At 44.5% G+C, this 27950-nt stretch overlaps 1 protein-coding gene across 1 annotated transcript in view; it reads left to right on the top strand.

Moving 5' to 3' along the window:
- ccn2b (cellular communication network factor 2b) overlaps positions 1-27950 on the top strand; it is a 54916-nt gene that overhangs the window by 15958 nt on the left and 11008 nt on the right. Inside the window, exon 3 of the mRNA XM_034202165.1 lies at positions 17409-17660. Coding sequence (XP_034058056.1) covers positions 17409-17660 — 252 coding nt within the window. The remainder of the gene's footprint in view (positions 1-17408; positions 17661-27950) is intronic.

Genomic DNA, 27950 nt, shown 5'->3' with positions numbered 1-27950 from the left:
AGCTGATCGCATATGTAGCATCCCTCAAACCGGAGTACTTTTCCTCTGCTACTGCTTCCTCGGAAACCTCCTGGTTGTTGGTTTTGAATCTGACTCTCTGGCACTATCTGAGATTTAACAGTTTGAGGTGTCTGCCCTGCATTCTATGGAAGTTTCCCCTCCCTTCTCCTTGTCTTGTTCCTACAAGCTACGGTGTCTTTCTCAGCTACCTGTATCTTCAGAAGTTTTAGTTGTAATGTTTGAATTTCTTCGTCATTTTCCCTCTGGGTTGCTTGGTATTTCATATCGTGGTGAATGAGATGTAGTCCCCATTCTTCAATGGGTTTAGTGTCTAATCCCACCACGTTATCCAGGCTTGCCTGCACTGATGGGGGAAGGGTTTTAACGACAGCTTTCTTCCACCACATTTCAACAGGTGGAGAAAGATCATGTCGTTCTCCAGTGTAGTCCTCCCACACTCCTTCACATCTCTTCAAGAAGGCATGCATTTCTTCCTCCGTGCCTTTCCTCAGGCTGTTGAGGGCATCTAAACTGCATGTTGTCGGGTAGATGTGACGAATAGCAGCCCAATAATTCGACCTGATGTAGTTGAATGAAGTGTCATCTGAGTCGTGCGTGCAATTGGCCTCAGAATCTATTGCTTTTGCCTCAAGTCATCCTTCAATCCGTCCAAGCAGGGCCCTCATTTTCCCCCAAGCACAGGTGGTCTTGGGCTGTGTATCTCTCCAGATCATTCACCCACTTCTGACCTCCTTTGATGAGTGGAGGTAGCTTTGCCACTAATGCTTCCATGTCTCTGTGAGTCCATGATTGGTATTTCAATCCTCCTTCTCCAGCCGCTATCACCGGTAGCATGAGTTTTGAGCAGTTGAATCTTCCAGCTTCAGTTACTGTTGTTGTGTCTGGAGAACCTTCGCCTTCTCTTCTCTTGAGTTGTGCTTCCATTCTTTTGCTGAGTTCTTCCATTTTTCTGTTGAGCTCCTCTTCCATTCTTCTGTCGAGTTCGTCCAATCTTCTGTTGAGCTCACCAGATAGGAGTCTTACCTCATACTCCAAGTCTTTGACACGTGTAGCTGTGGGGAGACCGTTCAACTCCAATACTCCTCCTAAAGCGCCAAAAGTTGGGGCTTGTATTGAGGGTTGAAAGAAAAGGTGTTCTTCTGTCATGTAGGGAGGAGGCGCATCAGTCAAGCTTGGAACCACATTCGTTGATCCTTGGCTGACATATTTTAGATGGCGTACCAGACTTGTAACTCTAGATTTCCTTTTTTCAGCTCTCCTCATAGCGCTTTTAGCAGGTCCATACCAAGGGGGTTTTCCGGCTTTGATCCATGCTTGTTGCTGTTGCAGGTATTCTCCATTCTCATAGTCAATTACAGCTGTTCTATGTGCTTCCGTTGGTGCTGGTTGATCATCAGCTGGATACAGTCCTCTCGTTTGCCATTTTTCCAACAGTTTCTCCATTTGGCTCCATGTCTTTCTTCTAAGATTTGGAGCTGTTATAGCATCTGATATGATTTGTATCCTTCCCTTGATATCTGCAGTTGAGCCTGGCTCTGCGTCTAGCCTCAATTTAGTTTATTTTGGTGACATGTTCTCTAACTATTCAAATGAATATTATTAAGTTATCAAAGATTGAAACACTAATCCTCCGACTAGCACCTTCGTTCCTGATAAATAATATCCTATGTCATCCGAACTTAACTTTAAATCTGGGTAGGGTTTTTTTTTTTTTTAAGTTTGTTTAGAATGTTTTGTTTTTCAAATTTTTTAATTTAATATTATTATTATTATTTTTTAAAAATATTAATAAATTAAATTAAAAGATAACAAATTATGCAAATTTTAAAATCTGAAATGTTAAAATACAAATTGTACAGTGTATCGTTTTGACTTTGAGATATGAAAATCGAAGTCTTGTGAAAATCTAAATCTACTGTGTACAGTGCATACTGAAATGTATGGGTTACATGTAGCTTTAATCAATTGGTGTTTGAATATTCTACAGTCTAGTTTGAAAGTCTATGATGTAAAGTTTCTCATATTTTAATTAGAAACCACTTTGTAATTCTGTCCTGGCGAATGTGTTCATTAATAACACTCAAAATTAAGCTTCAAAATGTTATAGTATCTTTGTAATAATTCTGTATTACCAGCAGAGTGCGCTGTTGTAATTTCCAGCTTAATCCACTAGGGATAGCTGTTGCAAAACTGACCTCTTTTTAACAAGAAGAAGCTTATTTCCTTAAAAATGGGAAGACAATTTGAATATGGTTAAACAACACAGCACATAACCGCCAAAACACACTTGCAAACAAAAATATCTCAAATAAACTGCCAATACACACTTGCAAACAAGAATATCTCAAATAAACCGCCAATACGCACTTGCAAACAAGAATATTTTCAAAACCAGACTCCTACAAATACCAAACTTCCCACGGTAAGATAACCTGTCTATTTTATAGTTCCAACTCTGCCAAGAAATATGATTTGTCCTTCTCAATATGGAGTGCCTAGCCTCATGTGAGTGGGACTGTGTGTCAAAACAAACAGAGTACTTTCAATTAGCATTTCACGAAATGGCGACTGCCGTGTGGCTTCAGCATGAGGACAAGACAAGATGGCAACTGATTTTCCAACCTTTGACCTGAAGAACAAAGGGATTTGAAAACACCTCGTGTCTCTCACAGGGGAGTTTAAATAATGGCGGGGTGCAATCTTGTCAAGAAAATTGAACACAAAACAACACTGCAGTTTAAAATAACATTTCAGTTTACTATGAAAAAATGGGCTTTATCTTATTGATATCATCACTTAAAGTTAGGAACCCTTACGCATAAGCTATAAACCTATCTACGTATTATTTGACTTTATAGTCCACTATTGGTCAACTGCTGGCATTTCGACACGCTAGGTGGGAGTATTATGGTAACTTATCAGCGACCATTAAATGACCGTCGTCAATTTAACGTAATGCTGTTGCAACTCCAAATATCGTATTCCACCCACAATATCTTGGTTGAAAATAGAACAGTTATGACCACTGATAAAAGCTTACACCTTAATCAAGCCTTTCCTCAAAAAGGACTTTTTTAAAACAGTTTTCAACAGTTTTCGACTAGCACTGTCTTCAGTTACTCAACCCTAAGTTGATTCGCTATGCCTTGTTGGTTTTCAATTACTTGATCCTTAATCAATTCGCTATGTCCCACAGATCTTAACAATAATCGTTAAATGGACTTATCCTTACGTCATATGCTAACTAACTACTAACGTAACAAGAGACACCTACATGAAAACACAACAAGACACCTACCCAAAGTACAATGGCCACACACATTTATATTTTAAAATACTACACACACAAATTAATAGCATGCAGGGTTAGATATAAGAAAAAAGAAATTTGAACTCACCCTGCTTGTGAAAATGCAACGCCACGTGTTATGGAATTCTTATTGTTATAAATTTGGTTGTTTTAACATTAAATACACAGCTATTTTCAGGATCCGCTGGCCTCCGTCCAACACAAACCTATTTTGTACTGCATAAACTATGAAGAATTTGATTTAACAGGTTTCCTCTTACCAAGTATTCAAGCTCGTTGTGTCGAACGGAAGCCGCGTCTGCGGAAAACAGCTGGTTGTGTAGTCTCTCCCGGCCAACGAGTATCACGTCGGGGTCATTCCAATTGTTAACTGTGATGGTTATTCTCGTGTCCAGGAAAGAGAAGCTTAAAAAGGAGACTAAATGGAGTCTCTGAGATGTTTTCAAATTGGTACTTTAATTAATAAAAAGCGTGGTAAAGTCACAAACAGGATATTGTCCGACAGAAAAGCAGCTGCCTCTGGCCCTCGCTAGCAGAGAAAAGAGGCCGAACCGCTCAGGTGCTGCTGTTATATAGCTTCTGCAGGCTCCTCCCTGCGGGCCGGCCCTCCACATCTTAATGTCCGTTGTTACGTTTAAACAGAGGATTCAGGCATTGTACATTCAATACATACTTAAACACGCCTCTTCTCCTCATATTGTCTTTCATCACTTTTCCTTTAACACATTCTAAACGTTGTAGTTAATATTCTAAAAAATACAGAAAATACTTCACGGCTGGTTTGGTTTCTGGTCATTCCGGATGTTGTCACATCTTACACCGAAACCTACTGATTTTAACACTGCAACTATAGAAGTATTATTATTGCTGAATATTAAATGAAGGTATAGTTTATTTGAATAAAGTTATTGTTTACAGACGTGGGTCTGTAAACAATAACTTTGCAGTGTTAAAATCAGTAGGTTTCGGTGTGCATCACTCCATGTCATTTCGCTACTAAATTAACCTCTATAAGAAATGGTAAACTAGCCACATGCTAACCGGAGATGAAGGATTTTCAGAATAAAAGCTTAACTGGTTGTGCACAATAATTTTATGGTTTTTCAGTATAAAACAGCATTTAAACTGAAGGTACATTTAAGGTACATTATGCCATCAAAACATTGATTTTAATTTCTAACATAACCCAGCGCAGCTGCCACGAAACGCCATACCTGGCGGCGTGACTGCAGTTGCAGCCGCTCAACAAGAGGGCCTGAGAGGAGGGCAATGGACCAACCAGGTCGATGTTGACGTGGTCAAACCTCCTCTCAGGCACCAGGAAGCGCTCCAAAGAGGCCTTCGTGTGGCGGTGCGCCTTCGTGTGGCGGTGCACCTTAGCGCGCTGACAAGCCACACACTCACCAGCCCAAGTCCTCACGTCCTTTTTCAGACCATGCCAGACGAACTTCGCGGCCACCAAGCGCACCGAAGGCTTAACGCCGGGGTGTGACAGTCCGTGCACTGCCTCGAACACAGAGCGCCTCCAGCTGGCGGGAACGACTGGCCGCGACAGGCCTGTGGAGACGTCACACAGGAGGGTAACGCCCGCGTCGCCAAACACCACGTCCTCCAAGCGCAGCCCCGCGCCCTCCACCTTCAAGCCTGGACGCCGGGGTCTGTGACCTGGTTCGCCGCCATGCGAGTATAGTCCAGGCCAGGCCAGGGTGGGAATTTCACGACGGCCACTGTAGGGGCCCGACAGCCTCCTCCTCAGCCGCGGGAGCAAGACAAGCACAGGTAAGCAAGCGGACCAAGCTGTTTTGATATGATTTAACTGAAGTATGTGGTAGTATTTGAAAGGACTTAACATTTACGTGTTTATAGAAAGTACTATTGATAGGTAATTACCATTGTATTAGCCTATTTAAAGTCGACTCGTTACATTTTGTCATGAAAACTAGCGATAGCTAGCTAGTTTGGATAGCGCTAACGTCTTCCCTTCAAGGGGTCTACATCTAGTGTTGCTTCTACAAGCTAGCAGATAGCTGTCACCTTTGAATCTAGTATTTTTATTGCTAAGCGGTTTTGATATAATACATGACTGACTTATGTGGTTTATGGCTGAACTTAACGTATACGTTTAAGAAACACTATTGCTATTCAGCCATTTGTAAAACGACTGGTGTTGACGTTAGTGCTACACTTTTCAGTCATGTTGATTGACCAGCGTAATTTAACCAAATGGCCTTTGTGCCCTGTCATGTGGCCTTTGTGCCCTTAAAAAAATGTGAACGGGAAGGCCAAATGGCCTTGCCCCTAAAATGACGAAATTCCAAGCCTGGTCCAGGCCCAACTGAACGGCTCCGATGACGACTCTGGAGAGGCAATCTGCAACCAGGTTCGACTTGCCAGCCACATGCTTAATGTCTGTGGTGAACTCAGAGATGTAGGAAAGCTGCCGCTGCTGACGTGCCGACCAAGGCTCCGCCACTTTAGACATGGCGAAAGTGAGCGGCTTGGGGTCGACAAACGCCGTAAACTCCCGGCCTTCCAGCATGAAACGGAAGTGCCGCACAGCCAAATAAAGACCCAGGAGCTCACGGTCAAAAGCGCTGTACCTGCGTTCTCTGGGCGTCAGCTGGCGGCTGAAAAAGGCGAGCGGCTGCCAAGCGCCCTCCACCCACTGCTCGTGCACCGCGCCGACCGCGTAGTCCGACGCGTCCGTGGTGATGGAGATGGGAGCCGTAGATGATGGGTGTGCCAGCAAAGCCGCCTGAGCCAACGCGGTCTTGATCTCAGCAAAAGCGACGTCCGGCTCTGCCGTCCAGTCGATCGCCTGGATGGGGGTCTTGCCCTTCAATGCTTCATACAGCGGCCGCATGATGTGTGCGGCCCGGGCGATGAAACGGTGGTAGAAGGTCACCATCCCCAGAAACTCACGGAGCGACCGGGCTGTGAGCTGGCGAGGAAAAGCCGCAACAGCCTCCACCTTCGCCGGCAGAGGTGCCGCACCATCCTTGATGACGCGGTGCCCCATGAAATCAATGTCAGACACCCCGAACTGGCACTTTGCAGGATTGATGATTAATCCGTGTTCGTTGAGCCGCGTCAAAAGGGCTCGGAGGTGGGACAGGTGCTCCTGCACTGAAGCGCTGGCGACGAGTAGGTCGTCGAGGTAGACAAACACAAACGGCAGGTCCCGCAGCACCGAATCCATCAGGCGCTGGAACGTCTGAGCGGCATTCTTGAGTCCAAAAGGCATCCGCAGGAACTCAAAAAGTCCAAAAGGCGTTATCACTGCTGTCTTGGGAATGTCCAGGGGGTGCATGGGCACCTGGTGGTATCCACGCACCAGGTCCACCTTGGAAAATACCCCCGTACTGGCCAGATGCGCCGAAAAGTCCTGAATGTGCGGCACCGGATAGCGGTCAGGCGTAGTGGCGTCGTTGAGTCGGCGGTAATCCCCGCACGGGCGGAACCCGCCGTTCGGTTTGGGACGACGTGCAGGGGGGAAGCCCAAGGACTGTTGGAGCGGCGGACAATGCCCAGGCGCTCCATGGTTGCGAACTCCGCCCTCGCTACAGCCAGCTTAAAAGGGTTCAACCGCCGGGCCCTGGCGTAGACAGGAGGCCCCTCGGTAGTGACGTGGTGCTCCACACCATGCTTAGTGGTAAGTGCAGAGAAGGTGGGTAGCGACAGGTCTGGAAACTCGGCCAACAGTCTGAGAAACGTGTCTCCCCCCGACAGCGAGCCCGACAGCCCGTCATACGCTGCGCTGCCAAGTGTGCACATGAGGGAAGAAAACGTTAAGGCATCAACCAAACGCCTATTCTTAACGTCCACTAAGAGTCCATGAGCACACAAAAAATCCGCTCCGAGGAGCGGAAAATAAATGTCCGCTGTCACAAAATCCCAGCTGAAACGCTGTCCTCCGATGCACAGACACATAGGCTTCACGCCGTACGTGTGAATGGGACCGCCGTTAACCGTCGTCAATCGCGGTCCGTGCCCACCCCGGGTGACGTCTTCACTCGACGCTGGTACTACGCTCCGTTGAACGCCCGTGTCACACAGAAACAGGCTCACCGAAACGCTGTCGCTGACGAAGAGGAGCCTGCACGTGCCGCCGACGCTCAGGGCCACTACTGAGCGCCGGCCCCTCTGTTTCCCGGGGGTTTGTAGCTGCACGGGGCGATGCATGTCTTCGCCATTGTCCCGAAACGTGCGTGGTAAAAGCACTCTCCGGTGTCTCCACGCCGACTCGATACAGCCATGTCCTGCCTCCGCCACGCTTTCTTGACTGCAGATGGGCTGCTGAGCGTCGCGGCTAACGTCTCTGCACCGGGCTGTTGTGTAGCCAGGAAAAAACGATCCGCTTCCTCAGCCAAAGCACGGGGCTCCGTGACAGGCGTGTTGGCCAGCGCCGTCTGGACCCGGGGAGGCAAGTGACGCAGGAAAATCTCCGTGAATAAAATCCGGGGATCTTCCCCCCCTAGCAGATTTAGCATTTTCTCCATTAGCTGGGATGGCTTGCTGTCTCCTAGGCCTTGAATGTCAAGTATCTGGCGGGCCCTCTCCTTAGCAGATAAGCTAAATGTCTTAAGGAGAAGGGCCTTAATCGCCTCATATTTGCCATGATGTGGGGGGGCTGCGATGAATCCCACCAACCTGGACGACGTGGAGCTCCCCAGCGCTGCTACCACATGGTAGTATTGTAGGTCCCCGTCACGGACCTGTCGGCAATGTGCCTCCACCTGTGCGAACCATGCCTCCGCGGCGTGCTCCCAGAATTCCGGCAGCTTTATGAAAACATCACGCTCAGCCATGTTCGTTAATTTTCCAGAAACTTTCTCGGAAAAGTCAGGGTCACCAGTGTAGTGCCGTGAAAAGATAGTCGGAGGCGGTGTATTAAGAATGGAGTTCCAATCTTTATTATCCATTAATATCAGAGAGGTTAACACATGCACTGCTCTGCCTGACGAGCTAGCAGGAATGGCAGCTAAAGCTGCAGGTGTTCCCCACTAAAGGGTCCGTGTGGCAACACATTAAGCAAGGTGAATTATGGTCCCACATGGTGTCACCACAATATAAAATAAGAATTAAATGAAATCCTTCCAATGTGTACTAGGTCAGTACACAAATAAAAAACACAGTTTGAAAGGGGAGTGATTAGTCAAATATGTATAAATAAAAAGAAAGAATGCAGACTAGGTAAGATAAAGAGTTTAGAGAGGAGTTTATCAATGATGTGTTATTGGTTGTGAGCATATTCTATTGTTTTTTTGATTATTGAAATATATACAGTTCTGTTTCATATGAGCGTTGAGAGCTGTATCCATACATTTCTTAATGTTGTCCTCAAAGTGCACCGGATTGATGCTTTCAACTTCAATTTAAAGAAAAAAATCTTCCCGGGGTGCGGGGGGGGACCCCCCTAGAGGATGTGAGGTCATAACAAATAAAAACAGGTTCACATGGATAGGATACTATAAGTGTGCACATTCATTATATACATTTTTCTTGGACTTCCCTCATATATTTGTAGAAAGGCAGGAAATGGAATTAAATTGAGAACATGTTTCATTGCGGAGGACCCCCTGTTTTGTGTCCCCCCCACTTCTCAAACCAAAGTTACACCCTTGACTTTAGGTTAAGGTCTTCTTTTAAATAATAAAAAAGCTTTGGGGGTATCTATCTACAGATAAATATTAAGCCTGACAAAGTACTTAACGTCTAATATATTGCATGTTTTTTTTTGGAACTTGACAATCAACTTTCCTGCAATGTTAACCTCTTAAGCCCTGAGCCTGTTTTTAAGGTTTCAGGCTCGAAAATGCTATGCCCAAAACAAATGACTATAACTTAACTTCTAAAAGGGTTATATGAATAATTTCTTTTTTCAAAGCAAGGTTACATCTGTGAGTTGGATGTAGAAGTGTGAGAATAAATATAGATATTTCTCAGTCAGAGTAAATTCAGATGGAACATAGTAAAAAAAGGTAAATTATTACCCCCGCCTAAAAAAAACCCATTACTTATAGTGAAAACTACCCTTGAATGATGGGATAGTAGACTAAAAGCTTTAGGAATCCAAAGTATAACATATAATAAGTACCCTGTATCAAGATTGAGGCAAAACAAGTTAAATTTGACCTTTTAGAGAGGTTTAGCTAAAAGTAGTCCAGGCGGACTGACCTTTGGGCACATTTTGGCACATTTGGATACCATCAGTGCCATTTGACCTTTTTCAGGTACCATACTGTAAAAATCATTGTATTATCACTACAGGTAATCATTCCATCCAAATACAAGTGTTTTTAAAAAAAAATGTAAATGTATGTAAATGGTGTGTGTGTGTCTGTGTGTGGACTTTGCCACATCCCTTACATGTTTATCACCCGACTAACACTTCTAGGAAGGTTTACTTACACAATAACAATTAGGAAACACTTGTCTCTTGTCTTGAGCAGATTTATTTAAAAAATAACACAAAAAAACGACACTAAAACCAAAATAACACCACAAGCATTTTTTTTGTAAATACTTGCAAAAAAGAAAAAATGTACACAACCTGAATGTGTTTTTGAATTGAGGCACCAGGCACTTAGTGCAGTAGATAGGTCTTCACCGTTGTGTTGCCAGCATCAGAGCACCTCCTGAGCGCGGTGGCATCTTCCCCATAATACTTGGGAATGCATACGAGTGATGATGGGGGGGGGGAGTGGTGGTGGTGCTGCTGCAGGGACTTCACCCCTCATGTCTGCAGCAAGCTGCTCCCTGAAGGACTTCTGGGTGTGTGGCTTCGTCCTGCCGGGTCACCCCTCATCTTGTGCAGCTCCTTGTGGAGAAGGAAGCTGTTCACCACTGCAATGTCCAGAAAATGGTAAAAAAAAGGTCTTGTACCATTTCATGGTTTTGTGGTGAACGCTGTAGTACCCAATCAAAGCATCGGACACATCCACGCAGCCCATGCTTCTGTTGTAGTCCACCACAGCGTCAGGAACGGTAACAACCTTAGTCTTCCACACACCAGCCCGTTTCACTTTCCTCCTGACAGTCTGTCCACTGAATCAGAAGATGCAGAGGGAGGCTGAGTTAGTACTGGTGCAGACGTCCGGCGGCGTAGCTTGGATATTGATGGCGCTGGGGCAACTGTATGCTGATCTGATGCACGTCGTAGCTCGGATGAGGCAGATGTTGATGGCTGTGATCCAGAAGCCATTTGATACTCGTCTTCATCACTGTGAAAACAAATGTGGAAAAAACAATTACTTTGATTACTTCACTGGCTTATTCTTTCAAAAATGTAACTCAAATCAGAAATAATTCCTCCATTTAGCGTGTGTGAAATAACAGTATACATATATATGTGTGTATACTGTTATTTCATATATATATACTATAGCGTGTGTGAAATAACCGTATAGCCTACATATATATATATATATATAAAATGTAAAATGAATACATATAGTGATAATTCAAAGTAATAAAATGATTTTTACAGTGAAAAAGTTCAAATGGAACCGATGGTTCCCAAATTACCCAGAGGTGAGTCCGCTTAGACTTTATTTTTCTAAATCTCTCTAAAAATGTCAAATGTCACTTGTTTTGCATCAATCTTGATACAGGGTACTTATTATATGTTATAGTTTGGATTCCTAAAGCTTTTAGTCTACTAACCCATCATGCAAGGGTGGTTTTCACTATAAGTAAAGGTTTTTCTTTAGGTGGACATTAGAATTTACATGTTTTTACTATGTTCCATCTGAATTTACTTTAAAATAAAAAACATCTATATTGATTCTGACACTTCTACATCCAACTCACAGATGTAACCTTGCTTTGAGAAAAATAATTATTAATTTACCCCTTTTAGAAGTGAAGATATATCATTTGTTGTGTTAGTGGCATTTTCGAGCCTGAAACCTGAAAAACAGGCTCAGGGCTTAACTGGTTAAGACATTTAGCTTATCTGCTAAGGAGAGGGCCCGCCAGATACTTGACATTCAAGGCCTAGGAGACAGCAAGCCATCCCAGCTAATGGAGAAAATGCTAAATCTGCTAGGGGGGGAAGATCCCCGGATTTTATTCACGGAGATTTTCCTGCGTCACTTGCCTCCCCGGGTACAGACGGCGCTGGCCAACACGCCTGTCACGGAGCCCCGTGCTTTGGCTGAGGAAGCGGATCGTTTTTTCCTGGCTACGCAACAGCCCGGGGCAGAGACGTTAGCCGCGACGCTCAGCGGCCCACCGGCAGTCAAGAAAGCGTGGCGGAGGCTGGACACGGCTGTGGCTAGCCGGCGTGGAGACGCCGGAGAGTGCGTTTACCACGCACGTTTCGGGACAAGGGCGAAGAGATGCATCGCTCCGTGCAGCTACAAACCCCCGGGAAACGGAGGGGCCGGCGCTCAGTAGTGGCTCTGAGCGTCGGCGGCACGTGCAGGCTCCTCTTCGCCAGCGACAGCGTTTCGGGGAGCCTGTTTGTGTGTGACACGGGCGCTCAACGGAGCGTAGTTCCAGCGTCGAGTGAAGACGTCGCCCGTGGGGGGCACGGACCGCGATTGATGACGGCTAACGGCAGTCCCATTCGCACGTACGGCGTGAGGCCTATGTGTTTGTGCATCGGAGGACAGCGTTTCAGCTGGGATTTTGTGACAGCGGACATTTCTTTTCCCCTCCTCGGAGCGGATTTTTTGTGTGCTCATGGACTCTTAGTGGACGTTAAGAATAGGCGTTTGGTTGATGCCTTAACGTTTTCTTCCCTCGTGTGCACACTTGGCAGCGCACCTGTCAGGCTCGCTGTCAGGTGCAGACACGTTTCTCAGACTGTTGGCCGAGTTTCCAGACCTGTCGCTACCCACCTTCTCTGCGCTTACCACTAAGCATGGCGTGGAACACCACGTCACTACCGGGGGGCCTCCTGTCTATGCCAGGGCCCGGCGGTTGAACCCTTCTAAGCTGGCTGTAGCGAGGGCGGAGTTCGCAACCATGGAGCGCCTGGGCATTGTCCGCTGCTCCGACAGTCCTTGGGCTTCCCCCCTGCACGTCGTTCCCAAATCGAACGGCAGGTTCCGCCCGTGCGGGGATTACCGCCGACTCAACGACGCCACTACGCCTGATCCGGTGCCGCACATTCAGGACTTTTCGGCGCATCTGGCCGGTACGGGGGTGTTTTCCAAGGTGGACCTGGTGCGTGGATACCACCAGGTGCCCATGCACCCCCTGGACATTACCAAGACAGCAGTGATAACGCCTTTTGGACTTTTTGAGTTCCTGCGGATGCCTTTTGGACTCAAGAATGCCGCTCAGACTTTCCAGCGCCTGATGGATTCGGTGCTGCGGGACCTGCCGTTTGTGTTTGTTTACCTCGACGACATACTCGTCGCCAGCGCTTCAGTGCAGGAGCACCTGTCCCACCTCCGAGCCCTTTTCACACGGCTCAACGAACACGGATTAATCATCAATCCTGCAAAGTGCCAGTTCGGGGTGTCGGACATCGATTTCCTTGGGCACCGCGTCACCAAGGGCGGTGCGACACCTCTGCCAGCGAAGGTGGAGGCTGTTGCGGCGTTTCCTCGCCCGCTCACAGCCCGGTCGCTCCGTGAGTTTCTGGGGATGGTGACTTTCTACCACCGTTTCATCGCCCGGGCCGCACACATCATGCGGCCGCTGTATGAAGCGTTGAAAGGCAAGACCCCCGTCCAGGAGATCGACTGGACAGCAGAGGCGGACGGCGCTTTTGCTGAGGTCAAGACCGCGTTGGCTCAGGCGGCTTTGCTGGCACACCCATCATCTACGGCTCCCATCTCCATCACCACGGACGCGTCAGACTACGCGGTCGGCGCAGTGCACGAGCAGTGGGTGGAGGGCGCTTGGCAGCCGCTCGCCTTTTTCAGCCGCCAGCTGACGCCTAGAGAACGCAAATACAGCGCCTTTGACCGGGAGCTCCTCGGACTTTATTTGGCCGTGCGGCACTTCCGTTTCATGCTGGAAGGCCGTGAATTTACGGCGTTTGTCGACCACAAGCCGCTCACCTTCGCCATGTCAAAAGTGGCGGAGCCTTGGTCGGCACGTCAGCAGCGGCAGCTGTCCTACATATCACTACGGACATTAAGCACGTGGCTGGCAAGTCGAACCTGGTTGCTGATTGCCTCTCCAGGGTCGTCATCGGTGCCGTCCAGTTGGGCCTGGACTATACTCGCATGGCGGCAGACCAGGTCACAGATCCCGGCGTCCAGGCCCTGGAGGTGGAGAGCGCGGGGCTGCGCTTGGAGGACGTGGTGTTCGGCGACGCGGGCATTACTCTCCTGTGTGACGTCTCTACGGGCCTGGCGCGGCCTGTCGTCCCTGCCAGCTGGAGGCGTCCTGTGTTCGAGGCTGTGCACGGCCTGTCACACCCCGGCGTTAAACCTTCGGTGCGTTTGGTAGCGGCGAAGTTCGTTTGGGAAGGACTGAAAAGGGACGTGAGGACTTGGGCCAGGGAGTGCGTGGCTTGTCAACGCGCTAAGGTGCACCGCCACACGAAGGCCCCGTTGGCCCCGTTGGAGCGTTTCCTGGTGCCTGAGAGGAGGTTTGATCATGTCAACATTGACCTGGTTGGTCCGTTGCCTTCCTCTCAGGGGTTTTCCTACCTCCTCACCATGGTGGACAGAACGACCCGTTGGCCGGAGGCGGTTCCGCTCGTTTCGACATCAGCCGCAGACGTTGCCCGGGCCTTCATTGCAACGTGGGTGTGTCGTTTTAGCACCCCGTCAGACATTTCCTCAGACAGGGGCTCTCAGTTCACGTCCGAGCTCTGGAACGCTGTGGCAGGCAGTTTGGGGGTTAAGCTGCACAGGACTACCGCTTACCACCCTCAGGCTAACGGCCTCTGCGAGCGCTTTCATCGCTCCATGAAGGCGGCCCTCAAGGCCGGCCTTACGGACGGTAACTGGGTCGACAAGCTGCCCTGGGTGATGCTGGGCCTGAGGACCGCACCTAAGGAAGATCTGCAGTGTTCTACAGCGGAGATGGTCTACGGTCAGCCGCTGAGAGTTCCGGGGGATTTCCTCCCAAATGCATCGGCTCCCTGGTCGGCGTCGGCCCAGCGGGCTTTCCTGCGTGACGCCGCTGAGGCCTTTGCTCCGATCCCTACTACTCAGCATGGTACTCAGGTGTCCCAGGTTCCCGCAGAGCTCCACTCGGCGGAGCACGTGTTCATCCGGCACGATGCGCACAGAGGCCCCCTGCAGCCTGCTTATGATGGGCCTTTCCGGGTCTTGGAGCACGGGGACAAGCACCTGGTGGTCGACCTGGGTGGCAAGGCCGAGCACGTCTCGGTGGACCGGGTGAAGGCTGCTCACCTGGACTTGGACCAGCCTGTGGTGCTGGCTCGACCTCCGCGACGGGGCCGCCCCCCGGCCTCGTCCCCTGTCACGGATTTAAGACCTGTTGTTCCGGTCCCTCCCCTTCCGGGGGCCGCACAGGCGGGAGTCACTTTTCCGACTCCCGTGCTCAGGAGTCGTGGGGGTCGGCGTGTCGTTCCTCCCCGCCATGCTGATTTTGTTTATGTGTGAATTCTGGGGGGGCTTGTGTGGTGACACGTTATTGGACATAATTCACCTTGCTTATTGTGTTGCCACACGGACCCTTTAGTGGGGAACACCTGTAGCTTTAGATGCCATTCCTGCTAGCTCATCAGGCAGAGCAGTGCATGTGTTAACCTCTCTGAAAGTAATGTATAATAAAGATTGGAACTCCATTCTTAATACACCGCCTCCGACTCTCTTTTCACGGCACTACAATACCTACGATGCGGCCATGAATGTAATGATGGATTATCAGGAACAATTCTAAAGTGACTAAGAGACATTGGATTAACCTTGAGCAGCGTTTTTATTCCCTTGAACACGACTTTTGATCACAAAACAGCAACGGTAAGACATAATTATTGTTATGGTTTAGAACACTGTTGTTGTTTTCTTGCTCTGTTCTGGCTGCTCGCTCAGTGAGTTTGTGTCCTACAGTGATGATACTTATATAAAAATAATCTGTGGAGTATCAGCTTTCAGCTGATATGTAGTTTGTGCAGAAAATATTAAGTTTTAAAGATCGTTTTTGCTAGTTAGCACCGGAAGTAGCATCAGCCTGTTTTCACTAAGGGCTAATGCTAACGCTTTTTGTGAGACTTGTGTTTTGTTTCGGTAAAAATGGCTCATATCATTAGGTTGCTGAGTTTTTTCCCGTTATTTGAGTATAAGACATTCATAGGTTTTTAAATATTAAGAAGCCCCCAGACGCTGTCTCCTGCAGTGACGTGTTTTTCCGCCCGGTATCGGGGGGGCCGGGTTTAAGAGGTTAACTATGTTGAAGCACCTATTTTAACCGATATTATACATATGTATTATACTCTTATAAGATGTACGTAGATAGAATAAGAAATGTGCAGAATATGACAGTTTAATGGTGGAGCTACTGTACACACATATTGATAGATGTCTTGTTGAGGAACCTATGACCCAAGTTTGTCATCATTGCATAACTACACCGTAGTTGTGTATATGATATGTCAATAAACCTTTGAAAATCTTGAAATCGTTTTGGATAGTGTGCTGTCGATGGGATTCATTCCGTTTCAAAGTGCTGTTTGACGCTCCGTGTAAACTTCACGCACTGCCACTCCAACATCCAATCACAGAGCTTGAGGACTGATCACAGGGTTTGTCAAGCTAAGCGCATGCTGTAGTCCCAAACGATAGCTGAGGATTCTGGGTAGTGTGGTGTCTTCTGCCATCCAAAAACTCGGAAAAAATATTTGTTTCTCCGAATCGAAGGGGGAAAATACAAAAGCATTGTGTACAATTTAAACCAATCAATGTTGTGTAATTAACAAGGATAATCTGGTGTTTTTGAGTTGATGAGTAGTGCAGATATCACTGGAAAATCAATCGACAGTAAAGAGAATACTTAGTTCCGGGTGTAAAATCCTCCGTTATCCAATGGGAATGGACGCTCACATTGCTCTTTGCGTCCGTAATACAATAAAGGGGACATGATCAAATAGGAATATAATTATCTTTTAAATAACGTCAACTAAAGGGAACAATCTTCCTTAAAAACTAACCAATTTAATAAAAATCACAGTTGTATTACACACAATGCACTGTTTTTTGAGAATACAAATTCGTAACTAATGTAATTTTTACATTCTGACGAAAAATAAAAATGATTATGAATACAAATAAAATAAAAGAAGCCTCCCGTGAGTTACTACAAGCTATACAGTAGATTTTAAAAACGTTTTATAGAATAAAAGTTGACTGCGGGACGTTGTAGAAATGCGTGTGTGCACCACGACAAAGCAGCCTCATTCACATTGGGGTTCTTTGCGTGGTGCCGACACGTAAATGTAGCAAAGTGCCTGACTCCACCACGTACTGCGGTGTTAAGGAGTCACGCATTCTGGTGAGACCAGGTTGGAGGAATATGTTTCTCTGTTCACGTTCATAAAGCATAAAGCAACAGCATCAGAGCACGGTGCAGAGTCTCTAGATGAGTTTACAGTAGTCCCTCGTTCTTATTAAACATCCATGTTGTAGTCCGCTGTATAGAAAACTGTAGTTTCCATAGTTTCCCCACAGCAGCAGACGCACATTCATGACGTCTGCTGGCGCATCATAAACACGTGGGATAGTGAAAGTGCAGTCGGATTCTCTAAAGTGTTTTATTATTATTGATCATTAAAGTGTTCTCAAAGCTGGTAAAGGTGCAGCTAGTTTGAATGACTTTGTATACTGCAGCGTAGCTTGTGAATTTACTCCAGGTGGAACTAAATTCTGATTTAAGACTTATGGTTATATTTCATTCATATGAAATCATTCATCCAGATCTGTAAAGTAACTAAAGGTATTAAATACAGGTAGTGGAGTAAAAGTACACCATTTACCTCTGAATTGTAGTGGAGTAGAAGTACAAAGCAGCATAAAATGGAAAAAGTATCTTAAATTGTACTTAAGTACAGTTCTTGAGTAAATGTACTTACTTCCCACCTATGCCTGTCCATACGTTAAAGCTGTATATTGTGTGGTATTTATCATTTGTTTTCTGTCTCCAGCTCAGGAGGGTCAGACATGTGACCTGGGGGAGGTGGTGTACCGCAGCGGGGAGTCCTTCGAGCCCAGCTGTAAACACCGCTGTGTGTGTATGAACGGAGAGATCGGCTGTGTGCCGCTGTGTACCAGTGACTTCCTGCTGCCCTCCCCTGACTGCCCATACCCACAGCGCATACACATCCCCGGGAGGTGCTGTGAGGAGTGGGTGTGTGCGCAGACGCCGCCGGACCAACACTACCAGTCAGTGCTGGCCGGTCAGTCTCATCTTTGTAACATCAATTGCTCCTAGTTTTTATTTCTGTGGTATATCCGAGTTTCCTCTAGAAGATAAATCACGTGCGAGTCATTCACAGTTTTCCTCTGGGCACAATGGAGATCAGTCTGGGGTAAAATGGTGGAACAATATACCAAAAACAGTACTAAATATATATAAATCATGTTAGACACAGAAAGGTATATTATATATATAAAAGGGAGTGACAGTATGTTGTATATTCTGATTCAGCTGCTAAACCCCCAAACCAGCCGAACTAGATGTAGGATCAGGTTCATACTTTTTAGGATATTTTGTGATTCTTATAATTACAAGTTGGTCGAGGTGTGTGCCAATTGAAACCAACATGCTTACAAATATTGTAAAAAATATTTTTGTAGAAATATTGTAAAGGTTATAGTACTACAACAAATCATAGTACAGTTGTTAGGAATCGTGGAAAAAGGTAGGACCCAAATGCAGACTACAAAAAACGGTCTTGAAACAAAAGCGAGCTTTATTTAAAAGCTGATTAACAAAACATGGCATAACTTGAAACGGTAACAGAAAACAACTACACAAAAACTGACCGTGAGAAACATGGAGGAAGACCGGAGAGACAACCAAGAAACATGACGTGAAGGGAGGACAAACAAACAATGAACCGACAGGGGAACAGGAAGAGACAAGACTAAATACAGGGAGGGGTAATCACGAGACAAGAAACAGCCAGGCAGGGGAGGCAGAAACACAAGGGCAACAGGTGAACACAATTAGACAATCAGACACACCAGGGAAACTATAACAAGACCAGAGTTGGGTGTAACGCGTTACAAAGTAAAGTTTACACAGTTTGCACCTGTGACGGTGAGGTGCAAACTGTGCCCAGGCCAGAAGCTGTTCTCCACTGCTGTAAACACCACGTCAAACCTCAACAAACACCTGCAAATAGTGATGGCAGTTTGACACTGAAGCTTCGAACGGAGCTTCAACACTGGACTTCCTATTTCATAGAAGCTTGCTTCAAATCACGTGACATGTGACGTCTGAAGCAGCAACTGCTTCATTTCCTGAATGAATCACTTGACTGGTTCACGGTCCATTCACGCGATTCAATGCACTGCCACGTCTCGATTCTGACAGGTGACAGGTTGAAACAGTTTCAAACTTGAGCGCTTCAACACTTTATGACTGCTCTAAACAATGCGCAATGTGTGGGTTGTTGTCGTAGTTTGCGTTGTTGCTGTTGAGTTGTTGTTGGTATTGCATTTGATATCATTATAGAGCAAGCCAGGAAGAAAGATAGGTCGTTCTGGCTCGGGAAACACTTCGAAATGTGGAGAAGTTGTGAACAAAAAGACAATTATCAGTAATATAAAAACAGTCCAATATTTTAAGGAATAGATAGCCCAGTGGATAGAGCCGACGGCCCGAATGCGGCGATGTCCTCCGCGCAGCTGGTTCAAAGCCCGGAATGGATGTACTTTTAATCATTGCTTTTCTACTTCAATACTTTAATGACTGATAAAAGGCCCTCTCCTCCCAAAAACATGTCCAGCACTCTCTAGTCTCTTCTCAATAACCCAATACACACAATTATCCATCTTTAATTGCAAATAGAACATGATATTCAGTCTTAGTGTGTGTGTGTGCATCGAATATTTTACAAGGCAAAGATACGTTAAACCCACTGCAGCCTTGCACTTCGCCAGGAGAGGTCGCTGTAACTGAAGCTTCGAGAAATGAACCTATTTCCGACACAATTGTCCAAGTGGTTCGATGCTTCATTTAAAGCTTCATTTTGCCATCACTACCTGCAAAGAACACATGCTAAGGTGAAGCTAACGCACACGCTATTTGTTGTTTGTTTATATCACGTAGTCTGTTCTTCTTCTCTGTCTTCCGGTTGTTGCCTGTTTTGAATGACAAATACACACTACCGCCACCTGCTGGTTTGGGCTGTGCAATTTAATCGATCCTGTGATATATATCGATATTTCAGCCGCGGGTATCGATACATTAAGTCCCATTCAAATCCCCCGTGTTCCGCCTGGCACTCTGCTCGCTGCCCATTACCCCCCGTTCGCTTTGCATGAAGAGCGATTACATCAGCCAGCCGAGCCGCTAGTGTCGCTGTAGAGCATTTCTAGATACACAGACGCCGGTGTGTTCTTCTCGCAGTGAGTGCGAAGCGGTTCAGGAGAATTGCGGCAAACATTAACCCAGCACCTTCGTGCTTAAAAGCAGATGTGTGGGAGCACTTCGGCTTTAAAAAGAAGGAAAGCGACAATTTAGATAAAACTATGGCGGTTTGCAAGCTGTGTCACACAAACGTGAAATACTCTGGAAATACCACTAACCTACGAACCCACCTACAACGTCACTACCCGGACAAGATAATGCTAACTGAGGAACTCTAGAAGCTGCGGCTACGGCGTGACCCAAAACAAATCGTGCTGGACAGCGATGGCGGTTGTTACCACAAGTTCCCATCTACTTCACCAAGGTCTCAGAAGATTACAGAGTCCATTGCCTACTTTATTTGTCAGGATTTGAGACCTTATTCCGTGGTGGAAACGCGTCAAATATGACAATAGCAGCTGAGGAGGCAGCGTTCACACTTCACGTCAAATGCTACGCACACACCCTAAATCTGGCTGCACAACGTGCCCTCAAAATCACAGCTGTTGGGAAGAGTGAGACGCATTGTGAACTTCTTCAGACGAAGCACCGCAGCCAACCACATGCTGAAAGAGAAACAGAGGCTTCTACAACTACCAGAGCACAAGCTGATGACGGACGTGGTTACAAGGTTTGTGCGTAGTTACTTTTCAATTGTTTATTTTGTTTTTATTACTAATTTATTTTGTCATTAATAAATACATTTAAATAAATCTATATATAAAGTTTCTTACTTTTATTTAACTACAGGTGGAACAGTGCACACGACATGCTGGAAAGATTCCTTGAGCAACAACCGGCCATCTGTGCAGCCCTGCTCTCGAGTGAGGTGAGGAAGACCGAGAAGGATCTGTGCACACTGACTGAGTCAGACGTGACAACAGCTGAAGAAGTAGTCAGCGCGCTGAAGCCCATGAAGGAGGCTACACAGTACGTGTCCAAGGAGAAGACCCCCACGCTGTCAGTCATCGCACCCCTCCAGGACACACTGATCAATGGACTGAAAACGATCGAAGGTGAATCTGCAGTCATAAAAGAGATGAAGGCTGCCATGTCTGGGGATCTTCAGAAGAGGTAAGTAGTAATGATCCCCCTTTCGTCTCATTAGTATGCATGAAAAGTGACAGGTGGTGTGACAGGTCACACCTCTCCCTACTTATGTTAATGAGCTAAGTCCCGCCTCCCTTTGTTCGAGGAGGATGTCACACCTAGGTGTGAATTCACACATAGGTGTGAGATCCTTTGATGTGAGGGGTGAGGTGTCATCACACATAGGTGTGAAATGCCCCCCTGTGTAGTGCCTTTGTAGTCTAGTCCTTTGATGGGAGGTGTTATAGCAGGTATGTGTGATATAAGCCTCTGATGTTAATCTAGGTGTTGATTAAAGCAGTCTCTTTGAAGTTATGCTGTCTGGCCCCTGTCCCCTCAGAGTTGTATAATCTAATTAGCCTCTGATGTTTGCCCTTTGATGTGAGGTGTTATAACAGGAAGGTGTGATTTCACACTGGTGTGCTATAAACCTCTGATGTTAATCTAGGTGTCTCTTTGAAGTTATGTGAGACTGTCTACCCAGCCCCCCTCCCTTTTCTCCACCCCTTCCTGTGGCTATGACGCAACAGATAGTGGGGGGTGGAATTAGGTAGAAATATGCGCAAACTAAATAAAAAGACAGCAATTCCATTTACCCAGTCACCTTTTCAAAAAAGAAAAATGGCAAGAGAAGCCTCGAATGGGTTTTAATCAGTCTGTGACAGCTTACAGCCATCCGTCCGGAGCGTCAGTCAAGAAACTAATGCAGCAGCAGCAGTGCGGGGGTCAGATCCCGACAGTCTCGTGCCCTCTTTTGGTCATGCGCGCGTTCATGTGTCATGTGTGTACACACACACACACACACACACACACACACACACACACACACACACACACACACACACACACACACACACACACACACACACACACACACACACACACACACACACACACACACACACACACACACACACACACACACACACACACACACACACACACACACACACACACACACACACACACACACACACACACACACACACACACACCACACACACACAACACACACACACACACACACACACACACACACACACACACACACACACACACACACACACACACACACACACACACACACACACACACACACACACACAACCAGATTTTTGGGGGTGAGATAGCCTGGGGTGTAAATGCCTATGTTAATTAAGACACTCTCTGTGAGAGGAGAAGAGAGGGATTAAGTTAGTTTTTAAAAAAGAAATAAGCTCAAATTAAATAAAAACAGCCATTAATTTTCACTCACCAAGACATCTAAAAACGTTATTGTCCTCTCTAGATTTGATTCAGGGTTTGTTTTAAATGGTGTGTGCTGGCTAAGGATGTTTCTTTTCAAGTTTTTGTGAAACTGTTAACTACAAGAAGTATCTGTTTGCAAAGAGGTTATTTTCAAAATATCTTATTTAGGTTTTAATAGTGATACCTAAGGATATTCTCTTTTAGTTGTATGGATTTGTGAACTAATGTGTAATTACTTTTATTAACTATAATTGCACAGGATCATTCTAAGAAGAGTGAGAGGGCTAATGAGCCAGCACCATACCTCCTCTATGCATTTTCTTGACCTGTATCTGATCTTGAAAAACTTGACTCTTTTAAAAAAAGTTATTTTTCATCTATCATTTTCAACCATGCAGCAAGAGATCAAATTTAAGAATAAGTAATAGTTTGTCACGATTTTACGGGAAATAGTCAGTGCGCGATGTCACATCTTAAAGACAGCTTGAACTGGATAAATGGTTAGTCTTCTTTTCAAACACACCGTATGTTCTGTATGTTAGTATATCTGGCCAATCGATTTAGACCCTACTGCCCTAGACGCATGCCCTCATTAGCCTCTTAAACCCGGCCCCCCCGATACCGGGCGGAAAAACACGTCACTGCAGGAGACAGCGTCTGGCGGCTTCTTAATATTTAAAAACCTATGAATGTCTTATACTCAAATAACGGAAAAAAACTCAGCAACCTAATGATATGAGCCATTTTTACCGAAACAAAACACAAGTCTCACAAGAAGCGTTAGCATTAGCCCTTAGTGAAAACAGGCTGATGCTACTTCCGGTGCTAACTAGCAAAAACGATCTTTAAAACTTAATATTTTCTGAACAAACTACATATCAGCTGAAAGCTGATACTCCACAGATTATTTTTATATAAGTATCATCACTGTAGGACACAAACTCACTGAGCGAGCAGCCAGAACAGAGCAAGAAAACAACAACAGTGTTCTAAAGCATAACAATAATTATGTCTTACCGTTGCTGTTTTTTGATCAAAAGTCGTGTTCAAGGGGATAAAAACGCTGCTCAAGGTTAATCCAATGTCTCTTAGTCACTTTAGAATTGTTCCTGATAATCCATCATTACATTCATGGCCGCATCGTAGGTAGGCCTATAACGTTTTGCAGTCCGGGGTTTGGCTTTCTCACGTGCTGTTTACGCGAGCCTCTCTCTCCTTGAAGTAAGTGTTTAGCGGCGTTTACTAACTCCCCCTCGATTCTATTGGCTCCAACGTTTCAAAAAAGGTGTCAATCACCCAAATCGACCAATGGGTTCCAGAGATAGGATCCTGCGTAGTATGAATAATGCCAGCAGCGGCTGCTTTACGCACAGACGGAGCAGAAGCAGCCGCACAACCGCTCCAGCACAGCAGCAACGAACACAACACAGCGAAGCGACAACACAGCGAACAGAGAACACAGCGAACAGAGAACACAGCGAACAGAGAACACAGAGACAACAGCAGGCAACCCTGATTAGGAACTTCAGGAAAGGTATGTACTCTCTCTGTTTGTATCTATTAGCTGTGTATTTGGTGTAATCTATAGTAATTCCACACTCGCAAAATACAAAATGGACGCCGCTTTGTTGTTGTAGCGTTATCGTTCCGTGAGAAACTAAAACAATGGCAACATCATGTTGGTGAACGTATAAATAGATTAATTGTATTTCGTGACTATAACACGGCAGTATATAAATAAAGCTGTATTGTATATCAACCCAGTATATATACTGTTATTCCACACACGCCAAATGGATGCTGTTTTGTAGTTCTACAGACATTGACTAACAGCAGTTTATAAATAAAGCTGTATTGTATATCAGTCTATATATATACTATAGCGTGTGTTAAATAACAGTATACACATATATATATATATATATATATATATATATGTAGGCTATACGGTTATTTCACACACGCTATAGTATATATATATATGAAATAACAGTATACACACATATATATGTATACTGTTATTTCACACACGCTAAATGGAGGAATTATTTCTGATTTGAGTTCCATTTTTGAAAGAATAAGCCAGTGAAGTAATCAAAGTAATTTTTTTTTCCACATTTGTTTTCACAGTGATGAAGACGAGTATCAAATGGCTTCTGGATCACAGCCATCAACATCTGCCTCATCCGAGCTACGACGTGCATCAGATCAGCATACAGTTGCCCCAGAGCCATCAACATCCAAGCTACGCCGCCGGACGTCTGCACCAGTACTAACTCAGCCTCCCTCTGCATCTTCTGATTCAGTGGACAGACTGTCAGGAGGAAAGTGAAACGGGCTGGTGTGTGGAAGACTAAGGTTGTTACCATTCCTGACGCTGTGGTGGACTACAACAGAAGCATGGGCTGCGTGGATGTGTCCGATGCTTTGATTGGGTACTACAGTGTTCACCACAAAACCATGAAATGGTACAAGACCTTTTTTTTTACCATTTTCTAGACATTGCAGTGGTGAACAGCTTCCTTCTCCACAAGGAGCTGCACAAGATGAGGGGTGACCCGGCAGGACGAAGCCACACACCCAGAAGTCCTTCAGGGAGCAGCTTGCTGCATCATCACTCGTATGCATTCCCAAGTATTATGGGGAAGATGCCACCGCGCTCAGGAGGTGCTCTGATGCTGGCAACACAACGGTGAAGACCTATCTACTGCACTAAGTGCCTGGTGCCTCATTTCAAAAACACTAAACACATTCAGGTTGTGTACATTTTTTCTTTTTTGCCAGTATTTACAAAAAAAATGCTTGTGGTGTTATTTTGGTTTTAGTGTCGTTTTTTTGTGTTATTTTTTAAATAAATCTGCTCAAGACAAGAGACAAGTGTTTCCTAATTGTTATTGTGTAAGTAAACCTTCCTAGAAGTGTTAGTCGGGTGATAAATATGTAAGGGCTGAGGCAAAGTCCACACACAGACACACCATTTACATAAAAAAAAAATGTAATTATTTTTTTTTTTTTTTTTTTAAAATACTTGTATTTGGATGGAATGATTACCTGTAGTGATCATAAAATGATTTTTACAGTATGGTACCTGAAAAAGGTCAAATGGCACTGATGGTATCCAAATGTGCCCAAAGGTCAGTCCGCCTAGACTACTTTTAGCTAAACCTCTCTAAAAAGGTCAAATTTAACTTGTTTTGCCTCAATCTTGATACAGGGTACTTATTATATGTTATACTTTGGATTCCTAAAGTTTTAGTCTACTATCCCATCATTCAAGGGTAGTTTTCACTATAAGTAATGGGTTTTTTTTAGGCGGGGGTAAGAATTTACCTTTTTTTACTATGTTCCATCTGAATTTACTCTGACTGAGAAATATCTATATTGATTCTGACACTTCTACATCCAACTCACAGATGTAACCTTGCTTTGAAAAAAGAAATTATTCATATAACCCTTTTAGAAGTTAAGTTATAGTCATTTGTTTTGGGCATAGCATTTTCGAGCCTGAAACCTTAAAAACAGGCTCAGGGCTTAAGAGGTTAGGGAAGTCACGCTTAGGGAAGAGGTGTTTCATTTCACAGATCCACCTTGATTGTTGTTGTGAGGGGTGAAGGAAGAGGGACGGGGGAGGAAAATTCAGAGGATGAAGAAGCAGAAAACATAACTTGTTTTGTAAAACGGACAGCACGTCAGTTTCAAGAAAGATGACACCGTGTTTATGCATGACATATAAAATATCTTGAAGCCCTATACAAAAAAGGTACAAGTATATTGTGTTGAAAATATCGCAAAAAGTCGTAATTTTGCATAATGTATTAGTTGCATGTTGTATTTTGCTAGAAATCACTATGTAGTTTTTCAAAAAATATAATGGAAAAAGGAGAGAAAGACAAAAAAAAACAAAATATCACAGTATGTTGAAAAAATATGAAAAAGTAATGTGTTTAAAATAACATGAAAGAAATCAAAGTAACACTTCTAAAAAACATATATTTTAGAAAAGTAATGTTAGTCATGTCAAGTTATCAAGACTGCTGTGTTTCATCGAAACAGTGTTAAAATCACAAACTTGCCTTTTAGAGATTTTAGAGATGTTTTGCATACATAAAAAGTGTATCTTACAGTTTCTTTGTGAGAGAATTACACACAAATCTGCAGAGTGTCACTAAAAAAGTTTTACACAGGGACTGACATTCTGTATGGGGGTTTCACACGGACACAAAGTCTACTAATACAAAGTACTTCATTATCTACTTTTTCAGCTTTTATACACAAAAGTGTATCTTTCAGTAACTTTCTCAGAGAATTTAAGCATAAATCTGTCAAATGTTCAAAACAGCCTTGTTTCACGGAAATAGCCTCAAAATCACAAACTGCCATTAAGAGTCAGATGCTTTACGGAATCTAATAAAACAGAGTACTTTCATGGTAGTGGTCAGCTTTTAAAAAATAAAAGTGTATCCTTCAGTAAAGTATAATGGAAAAAGGAGAGAAAGACAAAAAAACAAAATATCACAGTATGTTGAAAAAATATGAAAAAGTAATGTGTTCAAAATAACATGAAAGAAATCAAAGTAACGCTTCTAAAAAACATATATATTTTAGAAAAGTAATGTTAGTCATGTCAAGTTATCAAGACTGCTGTGTTTCATCGAAACAGTGTTAAAATCACAAACTTGCCTTTTAGAGAGACATAAAGAAAATGAATTCCTTACAAATTAATGAATATTTTACCCGGTTAAAAAGGTTTGCATCCATTAAAGTGTAACTAAAAGTATCTTAGTAACACAAGAAAAGAGAATAAAGCATTGATGTCAACAAAACTGGATTGCTCCCAATCAGTATAACTATTTGATTTTTGTGTGTGAAAAAATAAAAAAGTGTTTTTTTACATTTAAAAACTTTTGTCTTCATTATAGCAAGGGGGGGGGGGGGGCGTGTCTGATACATGTGTATTACAGTCCTTCTTTTTGTGTTTTTCAGTGTTTTTCTGTGTGTCTGTACACACAAAACACAAATCATTTAAAACAAACCCTGAATCAAATTTAGAGAGGACCATTAAGAGTCAGAATCTTAACCAAATCTACTAATACAAAGTACTTCATTATCTACTTTTCAGCTTTTATACACAAAAGTGTATCTTTCAGTAACTTTATCAGAGAATTTAAGCATAAATCTGTCAAATGTTCAAAACAGCCTTGCTTCTCTGAAATAGCCTCAAAATCACAAACTGCCATTAAGAGTCAAATTCTTGACGAAATCTAATAAAACAGAGTACTTTCATGGTAGTGGTCAGCTTTTTAAAAAGAAAAGTGTATCTTTCGGTACCCTTTTTTGAGAGAATTAAGCATAAATCTGTCAAATGTTCCAAACAGCCTTGTTTCACTGAAATAGCCTCAAAATCACAAAATGCCTGCACACTGGAATGTGCTATGACAGATATGGCCCTCTTGGGCACTCTGGAACAAGGTAGCGCTCCATGGAACGAGCAAACCCCCCATCCCTCAGCATACAAGTTCTTGGATTTAAAACAGAGGGAGGGCACTGTAAAGACAAAGGATCAAACGTGGAGGGCAAAGAAAATCTAAAAATCGACTTAGTATCGAATAAATCATGTTTGAGTGCAAAACGTTTCATATTTTCCTGCTAACCTTGAATTATCCTGTCCTGTCGTTTTCGCTCACAGCTGTTTCTTACACGACATGCATTGTTTTACAATTTATTACATAAGGTGAACATGTTTATGTGTTGCACAGGATATAATGGAGCCAAG

This window comes from Gymnodraco acuticeps, unplaced genomic scaffold (genome assembly GCF_902827175.1).
Source record: "Gymnodraco acuticeps unplaced genomic scaffold, fGymAcu1.1, whole genome shotgun sequence".
NCBI lineage: Eukaryota > Metazoa > Chordata > Actinopteri > Perciformes > Bathydraconidae > Gymnodraco > Gymnodraco acuticeps.
The sequence above is the reverse complement of the archived record's forward strand: the minus strand, read 5'-3'. Positions and strand labels throughout refer to the sequence as shown.